Raw genomic sequence first — 12,892 nt, 5'->3', positions numbered from 1 at the left:
ATTTTATTACATGTAAATAAACATAATGTGCTTTCGCCTACATGACCGACTGATCAGGTGTTTTATTGCCACTTTGAGACAGTCTATACTCTGAAAATAGATAACTAAATAACGGTGCTATCGAAATTAAAGCCTTTTTGTTATTCAAAGCATTTATTTAATAAATATTATTATTACCACAAATTTAACTTTTATTAGTTTGTATAAAATAAAATAAATAAATATTCTAAGACAGGCTACTCAAAATTTTTTGCAAATGGACAAAATCCAATTCCAAATTTATTATGCCCGGCTTTTCGCTACTTGGCAACAATTTTTTTGGAATTTTCAAGTAACCAATATTTACTGCTTCAGTTTCGTTTAAAGCTTTGACCATTTCCCTGGTTGGAAACATGTTAAAGTCTGCTTGAATTTTACCCCCACTCCGCCTTTTGACAGTTTCTTGTGCCACTTTGGCTTGAAATTCTTGAGCTCTATGCCTAAGTTCATCGATTCGATTTTGTTCATCCAAAAAGTGCCTTTGCCAAGCAGCTTGACTCAAACCGGGTTTACATTTGTAAATCGCAGGAAACGTTGGTTTCGCCAAAGCCATGCATATCTCTTGCTTGATTGCGGCACCTTCTTTAAATAACTTCTCGATAACTTCGTCCCTATTGTTCTTAAATGTTGGAAGAGGATCCAAACTGTCAAGTATATTTTCGAGATTTTTATTCTGCAGCTTGATTCTTTCATTACGTTCGTGATTGAACATTTTCTTTAGATTATCAATTTCCTGCATTAACAATGGAGAGTCTTTAACCACAGCTGGTAAACTTGGTCCGATTGATTGCAGTGAATTTAGTTGGGAACCAGAAGTGCTTTTCATTATTGAAGCCTCCAATTGAGCCTTTTTAGTTAATAGTTTCATCTTTTCTTTCATTTCACCCTTTTCACTCTCCAAAGAATCTATGTCTGTTTGAAGATGATCCAGCGTTTCCTCAAATTCCTTTTCTTTTCTCTTAAACTGATTGTGCGCCTCTTCTAACTTACGTTGCAACTTTTCTATTGTTAGTTCATAATCTTTGTTCACATTGGCCAGTTTCTTCTCGGCCAACTCTTTTCTAATAGACATTTCAGACAATTGTTCTTGTTTTTCTTTCAGTAACTTTCTAAGTTCCTTAATGTCAGATTCCTTGTTTTCCAACTTGCTGGTTAGCGTTTTCGTTTGTTCCAATTCCTTTTTTACTGTTTCAGCTCTTAATTGAATAGGCGGAGTCGATTTTGCCAAATTCTTATTGATTGTACTATATTCTAACTCATTGTCCTGAACAAATTTAGAGATTTGTGCTACATGTGCAGCGATACTTTCCAAGGAGTTCTTCACACTTTGAACAGGTCCAAGATCATCCTGGGCATATACTTTGTCAGTTGCATTTGCCGCTATTTCCTTCAATCTTTCTTCCCCAAGGCCGTTTTCTGCATCGCCGCTGGTTGACAACGTCTGAATAGAATTTTTGGCTATGTCATTCAACGTTTTAAGGATTTTGTGTGTGTGAAGCCAACACTGATCGAGATTATCGACAAAGTCACCTCCAAATTTTAAATTTGTTATATGTGGATCCAAAGGCAAGCGACGTTTGGTTTGTTTCAGTTTTTGTTGCAAAAGTTCCGAACTCGAAACCACATGTTGCATTAGCAAAGAAATACTTGAATTGGAAGTATTAGCTAAAGACCTCACCATACTTGCATCTGTGCAAAACCCAGAAATGGCACTTAACATCAGTTTGATGTTGTCCGCAAGTAATTGATTCTGATTAGCCTGCACCTCATTTCCTAATAAAATAGGATAGAGGGTTTTAAAATAGCCCAAACATTTTTCTAAAGGTTCTAGTGGCATATTTTCATCTAACTGGCCCCGTTTAATAAGCTCAACAAAACTATCAATGATTTTCTCCTGCGCAGCCATTTCCATATAATTAGCACCTACTCTTATTAATGCTTCTGGTTTGCAATTGTTGAGTGCATAGTTATACTGATGCAACACAGTTTGTAATGAGTAAATATAATAGAACATCCTACACCTAAACGAATACTGTTCCACGCAATGTTCTTTTAAAATCAAATTTCTATCAATTTTTGCTGGAACTGGAAATTTATCCTTAAGTTGCCCAGAAATAATATCCAATTTGTGTATGAGTCTAGGTATTAACAACAAAATCAAAATGGCATCATAATCTCCTCCTCTACTAATAAATGACTCAGGCATAAATGATCCCAGGTATTTTATATGGTCTTGAAGCTGCTGGACATCCAACTTTCTTAATTCTAAATCAATAGCTTTTGTGTGTGCTTTACTCTCCACAAAAATTTTCTTAAAATCAACAATCTCTGGAAGGGAAGCAACCGGCTTGCTTGACGCTTTTTCCAGCTGCTCTTGCAAACTTATTGATTGTTCTTGTAATTGTTGTACCAAATTTCTAAATTTCACGATTGTTGCTTCTCTATCTGCTACAGTTTCCAAAGCAGCATCTCTGTCTCTCATGACTTCCCTTGTGAGTCCCCTCTCCATGTCCAATTCCTCTCTTAAATCAGCTTCCAACTCCGCGTTGCTTTCAAGTAACTGATCATTCATTTCCTGTAAAGCTTCAAATTCAGATACCTCTTCCTGCAATTGAACAACTTGTTCTTCAAGTGTTAATTTCTGCTCTCCTAGTATTACAACCATTTCTTCCGCTCCAAGAGCAGCATCAACTTGTTCCTGTAAGTCAGCAATCTGTTGCTCCATCGCTTCAACTCTTGCACTCAGTTTCTCTTTTGTTTTTCCTAATTCGGCAATTTCTGACTTCTTCTGGTCTATATCTTTCAACAATTTTTGATATTCATGCTTGTCATGTGCTGATAAATCTCTTAATCTTACCAAAGTTTCTTTAAGCCTAGCATTTTGTTGTTGTAATTGTTTGATTTCATACTTCGACATACCCTGAACATCCGTTCCAGAAACTCCTAAAGCTCTCTCCTGCATTTCAGTTTTTAAAATTTCAAAATCCAAATTTACTTCATCAAGTTTTTCTTTGCAAGCCTCTAATTCAGCCTGTAAAGTCTCTGCTTTTTCTTCTGCCATCTCTTTGTCTAATGTTGCCATTTCCACTGCTTCAGCGAGATCAGCAACTTCTTCAGCATGTGCTTCTCTGGCTTCAATAGCTTCCTTAGCATCTTGCTTTGCTTTCTGTAATTCTCTTTGTAAGCTACTTTGTGAATCCATAATTTTAGATTTGAATTCAATAAGTTGTTCCAATTGTATTTTTACCTTATCATATTCTTTCAATTTTTCCTTGTCTTCTTGCCTTTTAACTTTTAATGTTTCAATCTTTTCATTCAGATCTCTGATTTGCTGATTTCGATTTTCCAGTTCTTGCTGTAACTGTAGATTATTGATTTTATCCTCAACTGATATAACTGGTGTTGGAGTAGTTATAGCTGTTCCAGGGGTAAAATGGGGTTTAAGAGTCTCTACAAATCCTGTTTCAATAAAGGATGCTCGTTTCGGAATCTGGCTTGTTGCTTCATTACTTGTAGATTCAATAGATTTTTCAGAAGTAGACATTGCCAAATGTGTACGACTACCAGCAAGAGATTGTCTACTACCAGTCAAAGACTGCCGACTTCCTCCTAAAGATTGTCTACTTCCAGTAAGTGAAACTCTAGAAATGGTCTGACGAGATCTGGCAATTTTTGAAGTTAAAATATCAGATTTGCCTGCTATTGGTTTACCATTCTCATCAAGTGGCTGAACTTGTGGTTCTCTGACAAACATTCCAAAATTTTCTTCACATTTAAAATACTCCACGCCTTGAACGCTTCCGTCATTTTTCCCTTTCGCCTCATCAAGAATCAACCCGATCCACTTTCCGGGTGCAAAATTGGTTTTACCAATAAAAGCAATTGTGCCTTGAACCCCTTTACTTGGGACCTCCACTCGTTGACCAATTTTTATGATGTCTACCATTATTTTTCACTAAATGGAAAATAAGGAGACAAATTTACAGATAAACAACGCGATGTTCGGAACAAACGGAACAATTTTCCACCCAATTTAACATTAGATGGCTAGTTTCACTTGCACCTTTTTTTATTACCGGAATTTGATAGATATTCAGAACTCTTCTTCTCTTTTAATTTACTAACATTGGGCAAGTCTGCTATGGACACTTGCTGATTGTCGATATACGTCAAAGATTTTTCATTTCGGTCATATTCGGTCATGAGTTCATATCACAAAAAATTAAATTCATTTCCAACTTATACAGATTCCAAAAAAAACGTCTGTTCTTCACTTCCGCCGCGAACCATCCGGGCCCATCCAGCCTTCAACCGGCATGAACAACAAAACGGAGGGACCGCTCAACACAAACACACTCAAACAAGAACTAGGCTCACTACTATTTTAAATTAAAACAGGGCAATAAGGACTATTTTGAACTGATTACAATAACTTCTGTAGGGAGCGTACTTGGAACAACTCTTCCGTTGGTACCTTTAAATGGTAGCCAAACTTGGTGGTATTGTAAATAACCTTAATGAAACTTGATTACCCTTATTACCCCACAATATGTTAAAACAAGTTTAATTTAATTCAACTTTAACTTTTAATAACAACACTGCAGCAACGTTGGAAAAAGCGATGGCTAAATCTACAATCTGTCAAATAAGTTTCATAATTCGATCTGTCAGGAAATTTATGTTTCCTTTAAGTAGATTTTTATTTTTATAATACCCAAAAGAAAGCTGGTGGGTGAATCGAACTTTTGTACTTTGACTGAAGAAAGAAACGAAGAACGATTATGTCATGAATTTTTTGGTTACCCATAACAATTAATTAACCTAGAAAAAACTTTATTGTTGGTCCGTAAATTTTTGGATTTGATAATGCCACAACTTTCGTGTAAAATATAACACTATAAGTATTGTCGAATATAATGTCAAAATTAATAGAACTTCAAATACGGCTTTGTAAAAGAACTCTGTTTTACACAACGGTAAATAAAAATTTGTTATTTGTAATATATCAAACTATATTCGTTTTTTTAAGTACTATTTTGCAGAACGGTTATAAAGTTAGTGCGCCGATAATCCGCTTTGTTAATCAATCAAATCCGAAAGCTTCAACACTTGATATAGCATGTGAAACTGGTCATCTTCCACAGAAGCCTGCAGCTTCACCAGGATGGAGGCCCACACCTTCCACAGACAGTTCAAATATGATAAAACATTATCTAAAATTATCGAAAATAAGACTTACCAGTAAATTTTCTAATAAAAAAGTTGAATGCTTTATTTAAAATATTTTTTTAGGCTTAGTAGTGGTGACAACAATGGCAGGTTATGCTGTTGCTCCAGCACCATTCGATCTTTCTGTATTTGCTATGTGTGTGATAGGCACTGGTTTATTGTCTGGAGCAGCAAATGCTGTAAATCAGTACCATGAGGTTCCCTTCGATGCCCAGATGTCTAGAACTAAGCACCGAGTTATTGTGTGTGGAAGATTGACGTAATGTTTTAAATTCTACTTATTTGTGTGACATACTCAAAAAGAGAAGAGCAGTTTTACATGTTTTAATAAGAAAATGTGTCACCGTGCCTACACTTACCCTTTTATCAGTGGTTGGTCAAATACCACAGCAGGGTGCTTATTTATTTAATAAGACTGGTCAGATTGCTGACTAATTTATCAAATTTTCAATATAAATGCAGAATTTACATAATTGCTTTTATAAGGGAAGTGTAAACATGGTAAGGAAATTCAAAAATAAGTTATCCATTTTTTTAGGCCTTTAAATTCAATGGTATTTGCTGTAGCAGCTAGTGTCACTGGACTCCACATTTTGTACTATGGGGTAAACAGTCTTACAATGTGGTTAGGTCTGACGAATTTAATATTGTATACATCTGTTTACACACCTCTTAAGCGAGTCAGTATTCTGAATACATGGGTTGGTTCAGTAGGTAATATTTCAAATTAAATTCTATATACAATTGGTTTATTTTATAATTTTAAAATATTAATAATGTATATAAAAATAGCAGTTTGTTGCCAAAGTTGCAAAAACGGTATTATAGCTCTGGGAGGACATATAATTTCTGACCTTGCTACCTGCAGCATAACTTCTGACAATATGACTATTGAGGTTTTTGAATAATTATAATTCTTGTTTATTTTAGCACTTGGCTATTTATAAGTGATTATATTTACATAAGCAATCTATGAATTACACAAATACATTCTAAGGCTTTTTTTAAATATTTTTAGGCAAGGAGCATTTTTTAATAATATCACCCAGTTTATTAGAATAATGAACACTTGGTTGGTTATAAATTATACAAAATAATTACTCAAATATAAAGATCAAATTATGAAAGTGGTCACCACCACTACTAATACTCAAAAGCAGTTCAGTAACCAAAAATAATTAAAATTATTATTATTAAAATAATAAAATTATAAAAATTTTAGAAAATTTGATACATAATAAATATATATTCTTTGTTAAAAGATGATCGCTTAATAAAATTTTATTTAGAAAACAATTAAAGACAACAAGACATTACTGACTTTACAGCAGGCTGTAGCCTTTATCATGGGAACCTTAAAATGCTGATTGTAATGTATATTATATTGGTGAAAATTTGATATTTATTCCGAATATAATTTCAGCTAGCTTAGGTGATTATGCGTAATTCAAAAAACTAAAATTAAATTTATTCTTTCCGATATTTAGCAAATTTAGCTTTATGAGGGTATCCCTATCACAGTTCAATAAAATTTGCATAACTCTATTTTGTTATATTTGTAACCTATTTAAATCTTCATTAGTACAAGATATAAGCAATGAAGAGACATACGAAAAACGGGACAGTATTGTTAATCTCTTAGTCCCTTGTATATATCAGGATATATTTTGAGAAAATATTGTTGTAAAAATGTCGCATCTAAACTTATTAAAGATCTGTCCATGTTGGTTGCTGAATTACGCAAGGTCATTGTTTAAAAACGAAATTTTAAATCTCGCGTATGAGCCTTCTCAAAAAAAAAATTCATAGTTGCCTCGTAAATTCCTGTATTATCAGCATTAGGCTGGGCGTTGATATCTTTAGTAACTATGTGGTACAAATGAATTAGCTGATAAACACAAAATGCCGGTTAGTGAGTTGCGTGATTTGGGTTTTTGCTCGAGCAAATTTTAGTGGTCAAATCGAAGGCAATAAAATCTTAAACTTTTTAGAAATCTTTACAACCATTTAGGTGAGACAAGATCATATCGTCCGAAACTGAATAATGGTGTTCCAAGAACCAACACCGTCCATGAAGAAGACGAAATTTAATTCGTGTTTTTGAAAAATCAGGTTTGAATGTCGGTAAAGTGCCAGAATTTGAATAAAGGAAAAACTCCATCCATTGCTTCAAAATATTTACCAGCTCGCTTATAATTTGCTCAATCTTTACAAAATACGAAAACGAAAACCCAACACACCATTTACGAGACGAGGAATTTTTAATTGTAAGAATATTCATTTGTGAGATTCCCAGAATCCACATGCTGTAAATGCAAGACAATTTCAGCATGAATTTAAGGTGATGTGGTGTAATTTCTGATTTTTTATTTAATCCTTCTAAAGTAACGGCTGTTTACGCATGATGGAGTTGAAGGAGTGGTTGTAGAAGTGAATTTGATTTGACCACCAAGAAGTTCAGAAATAAACACTCTGCACTTCTCAATATGGAGGATGAAGGATGTGGTATACACTGAAGAAGTTTATTGTTTTTAGGAGGTGCGGGAAAAAATACAAGCAACCGCGAAGTTTTGTTTAACCTGTTAAGACATTTAAATGAGTTTGTTCTGTATCGAGTCAGGCAATTTCAACATTTGATATGATTTTTTTATTACTTTTACCAAAATTGTTATTGTTAAATGTTGTTTTTTTATTGCTCCTCGTTACGTTTCATTGTTTTATGTATTTATAAAAACATATATCAGAAAAAATATCTTAAAATTTTTAAATAAAAATAAGTCAAAAACCGACATAATTAGACGATCTAAACAAGAAATTTCAATGAAAAATTCAACATTCTTTCAGATCGTCATCATGTTTCGGCCATAAGTCGACAGATAAAATACATGAGAGTCAATTTAATGAAATAATTGGGTGAAACGGCGCTCTATAGGCGCAAATTCAAAATAAGTTTCAAATTCATAATTGGCGTCAAACAAGATAAAACTGCCGATTTTTATTATACTATAAAAAAATTCTCAATTAAAGAAGTACTGAAATATTATTAGAAAATCATTAACTGAAATTGCTTATTTCAGTTGGTGCTATTCCTCCCCTTATGGGCTGGGCTGCTTGTGCGAATTCGTTGGGTCCCGGTGCGTTTCTCATGGCTGCTTTATTGTACAGTTGGCAGTTTCCGCACTTCAATGCCTTGTCATGGAACCTTCGCCCAGATTATTCTAGGGCTGGTTATAGAATGATGGCTGTGACACATCCCGCTTTATGCAGGAGAGTCGCACTAAGGCACACGTTCGCCTTGCAGGCCTATTGTATAGCGGCACCATTATTAGACATAACGAATTGGTGGTTTCTACTTGAATGTACACCCATCAACTTATACTTTATTTACTTGGGTGAGTATTTTTAGCGTATTTGTTCAGTTTTCATAAGATTTTTATATGGACTAATAATTGTCTTGGGCTTTAATTTAATTAATATGGGCAGATAATCAAATGGTATTTAGATCTAAAATACCTTATTCATATATTACGTCACACATGACACGGAGGGGGACGCATAAAGTCATATTTGAAGTTTTAAAAAATTAAATCCTTATGGTCTGTTTCAGAAAGGTGTAGAGTAATAAAATCTCATTAGGCTATATATAGCAAATCCTTAAGCCGTGCGCATTGCACAATTCTTACAAACCCCTCGGGTTTGGTTCAAATTATCGGTTTTGACTACAGTACAACTTCTATAATGCGGAACAATTAAGTGTAAGTTAGCCTAGCCAGATAATTGATTTGTCCGGATTACTGAATATAGACCAAAACATAATTTTATGAAACACATAAAACCCAGAAAATTTTTTTTAAACGTTTATTGTTAATCACAAAAAAAAACAATTATGTATATACTTACTTTGGAACCTAACTTTTAAAAAATCAGCAGCAACATTTTTCAGTTTGAAAAAGTACCTCAAGTTGATGATCTTGCATATTGTTTTCTGGTGCCCAATGGATGCATTTTTTAAAGCAATTTATGGCATCATGTTGCTTAACTTTCACTACAATTTCGATAGAAGAATCGCTGTCTACGTTTATCTCGTCATTTGCTTCTTCTTTGTCTGGTAGTAACAGGTCAGTCTCAGACCATTCCCTGCGATTCATGCTTCTAGGTCATCAGTTGAAATATCTGTGCCTAATAATTTTTCACCAAGAACTTTTACCTCATTATAGTATATTATGCTACAAGTGCGGTAAACTTGTGAGTCAAGAGTTTATTTGATACAAGCGGAGCGAGTGTTTAATAAACGAGTGACTTAAAAAGTTTATCGAACGTGTTGCATACTATGTTTTTTCTAATACCGTTAGTTTTTGGGTACATTTTCGCAAAGCAATACGAATGCATTCACTGACATCACCGTCATTATTGACACGTCAGAATAAATAAGAACTAAAATTTCAGATTTTCACGAAACTATATATTTTGACATGCCAATTGTTTCGACAACACCGTGTCTTTATCAAATGTAATCTTTACAAACTACCTGCTACTATATATACCGAAAAATGACCAAAAAAACACATTTTTGATATTTTACATACAGCCACAAAAAGTAGAAAATTAAATTTAATGAAAGCCATGGAGATTAACAAAATGAGACATTCCAATTTATTGCTTAACGATCAATTAGATTTAAATACCTCTCCTTTATTTTATTCTCACAACATTAATTAACGTTTTATGATCATTTTTCGGTATATATAGTAGCAGGTAGTTTGTAAATATTACATTTGATAAAGACACGGTGTTGTTGAAACAATTGTCATGTCAAAATATATAATTTCGTGAAAATCTTAACTTTTAGTTCTTATTTATTTTGATAAATGGATTTTCATCAAGTAAAAGCTAAAGTAAAACCTCAGTTCAATTATTAACAAACGTCACAATTCAAAATCCTGAAAATGGCCGAAGTGGCTCAGATCCGTGGGAAACGAAACTGACGTGGTAAAGTGGCGCTTCCCGCACGCTAGATCGGTGTATAATTAGAAAAATTTATTGGTATCGAATCTTTTGTTATCCAATTTTTTGCTCCTTGCAAGGTACATGAGTAAATGAATTTCCGAAAGCTCGTGGTTTTCCAACATCAAGCAATCATAACTTATGGGACTCATTACTTATTTTTGGGCCTGGCGCTGATTTTTTGTTACCATGAGACCCATTTCTCCGATTATTGAGTTTACTTACAGTAAATGGTTTCACTGCCTCAACATTGCTTGAAAGAATTTCACCAGTAATAACTGTCTTATACCCTGTGTCGCTATAAATTTTTGCAGCTAAACGCTATCAAATTTCCTTTATTTTTAAAAATATCTGAGACGGTAGATTTTTTAAATTTATTGGCAATTAATCTGACACTAGACAACTTTTCTCTTTGGTATTTTTTAACAATAAACACCTACTACTAACACTTGATGCTAATGTAAATAATGTACGGACTACGTAACGCTCCGACAGGCGTGAAGGAGTAAAAAATTCGAGGCGCGTGTTGTTGAACGTCCGGAAATTAGTGTCCGGATGATTATGCTCTATATGTTATCCATTCACCAACACTAAACAGACCGTGTCAAAGCCGTCTCAAGCCTAGATACTCTCAAAAAGGAACTAATTTTATTTTGGCAGAATAAAAATTAGGTATTACGTGCATAGTACTAGATATTATTTGTTATTAAACATCATAAAATTAATACATTATACCGAAATGAAATTATAAAAAATCATAATATTCTTCGTCACGTGAGGAACTGTTATCTCCGCTTGACATTATAATTAACTGGTTGACAATCTGGTTGATTAAGTAGTTTCAGTTAAACGTTGAAGAAGCCAACAGGGTGATTGGCGAAACGTCAGTTCGATTCATCAACAACCGATGCAGGCGAAATCTAGAAGATTTCTAAATAGTAGTGAAGATCTATATTTTGTTTTTTTTTAATGACACGCTGAATAGTTTTCATGGGGTGTCACTTCCACAATGGCTTGATCAAACAGCAGCTTAGGGTCTTTCATTTTTAATGTTCTGTTGTTTTGCTACTAGTGGTTTCACACGCCGAATTGTCCTCAAATTCAATATTTTTAATGGTGAACCAGTTGATAATTTCTTGCTTTCTCTAAGACGAAGTTGGAATCTTCGGAAGATATTTGGTTGGCAAACAACAAAGCCTAATTATTAGTATCGGATTTATAATGGGGATAAAAAATAATTGTACTGTGCAAAGTTTACCAACGCCTATGGCTGATTCCGAAACTGTGAAGAACTGGACGCTTCTCTAAAATAGCCTATAAATTCTTAAGTCCTTAATTCCTTAGTCGATATTAAAATATTTCAGTTGCTATATGAATGATATGTACATACTAAATGTATTTTTTTTGTTTAGCTTACCAGTTCTATAGAGAATCATCAAGCGCATCATCCAGAAAATTATTCAGGTATTCTTTGCTTCACCTACCTTTGATCATGGTCCTGTTCTTAGTAAATAAGAAAAAATGGTTTGTATTTGAAACTAACGATGAAAATACAAAAAAAATGTAAAATAAGCCACTGTACATAAATGTAATTTATTAAAGACGCGCTATTTTGTATATTGGTTTATTTATTATTTCAATACAAACATTCTTAAAAAGTATTAAAACAACGCAATTTAAAAGCAATTGCTTTTTTTGTTTTGCGAAATTATGCCCAAAATTACAACAGACTTAAAAGCTAATATAAATGTTAATTATTCTAATGGTAATTGTGTATTTCAAAAATCATGTTACATCAGAATGACTCCGAGACTGTAAATATTAAATGTTCAGGTCAGATTTGAAAAACATTTTCTTTGAAAGGACAATTTCACAAAGCCTGTTGAGTCGACCAAACATTAATATTATAAATTGCTGGTTTACGAATTCTTTTTAGAAGAAGCATCAAATATTAGGCAATATCCTAACGTGCATAATTTCAAATTTCATAAGCATATCACTCAAAGTAAAAAATTTACAATGATGTTTTAAAATTTGGGATGGCAGTGTCTGATATATAATAGATTTAGTTAATTTTGAACTAGAATTTTGCCTAGTACATATGTTTTGAATATTACCTAATTTTTTAATAACGGTATACACCGCTGACGTGTTTCGTCTTATTCGTAAATATTATCGTTTATCGTATACAGTAAGGCAAAGTAATTGACTGTTTATAATGAGTAGGAATGAAGAACAAAAAAATATTTATTATATATGTTATTTGGCATAGGAAATAAAAACAAAATTATTTATATTTTGATAAATTGGTTAATGCTTTCGTGGCCCGTTGATAAGCTATTATCTTGATTCGGGTTTAAAGGCCGTCGTCGATTGGAATTACTTCCTAACGTTTCGCTAGCACGAGTGGCGAGCTTCTTCGATGTTCGATGTTGGACGTAGACAGTCTACGTCCAACATCGGAGATGGAAGGACCTCTGAAGAAGCTCACCACTCGTGCTAGCGAAACGTTAGGAAGTAATTCCAATCGACGACGGCCTTTAAACCCGAATCAAGATAATAGCTTATTTATATTTTTTTACTAAAAAAGGAGTACGCAGTTATTGCGCGTCGTTATGCA

General features: G+C 33.6%; 2 protein-coding genes across 3 annotated transcripts; one reads left to right on the top strand and one right to left on the bottom strand.

Moving 5' to 3' along the window:
• Nucleotides 1-134: 134 nt before the first annotated feature.
• Nucleotides 135-4,131, bottom strand: LOC132703745 (dynactin subunit 1). The gene has a single exon (XM_060673185.1). The coding sequence runs from the start codon at nucleotides 3,983-3,985 to the stop codon at nucleotides 227-229; it is 3,759 nt and encodes a 1,252-aa protein (XP_060529168.1). The 5' UTR covers nucleotides 3,986-4,131; the 3' UTR covers nucleotides 135-226.
• A 562-nt stretch (nucleotides 4,132-4,693) lies between these two features.
• LOC132703951 (protoheme IX farnesyltransferase, mitochondrial) lies at nucleotides 4,694-12,649 on the top strand. 2 transcript variants are annotated; one of them, XM_060673527.1, is made up of 6 exons: nucleotides 4,694-5,015; nucleotides 5,069-5,280; nucleotides 5,332-5,527; nucleotides 5,807-5,982; nucleotides 8,346-8,660; nucleotides 11,685-12,649. In XM_060673527.1, exons 2-6 carry the CDS (start codon nucleotides 5,238-5,240, stop codon nucleotides 11,837-11,839), a joined length of 885 nt encoding a protein of 294 aa, XP_060529510.1. In that variant the 5' UTR covers nucleotides 4,694-5,015; nucleotides 5,069-5,237; the 3' UTR covers nucleotides 11,840-12,649. The 2 variants fall into 2 exon arrangements, with proteins under 2 accessions (XP_060529510.1, XP_060529509.1); XM_060673526.1 differs by having other exon boundaries at nucleotides 5,082-5,280; nucleotides 11,685-12,648.
• The last annotated feature ends 243 nt before the right edge of the window (nucleotides 12,650-12,892 follow it).

The sequence above is a fragment of the Cylas formicarius genome, unplaced genomic scaffold, assembly GCF_029955315.1.
Source record: "Cylas formicarius isolate icCylForm1 unplaced genomic scaffold, icCylForm1.1 PGA_scaffold_6__28_contigs__length_40554024, whole genome shotgun sequence".
Lineage (NCBI taxonomy): Eukaryota > Metazoa > Arthropoda > Insecta > Coleoptera > Brentidae > Cylas > Cylas formicarius.
The sequence above is the reverse complement of the archived record's forward strand: the minus strand, read 5'-3'. Positions and strand labels throughout refer to the sequence as shown.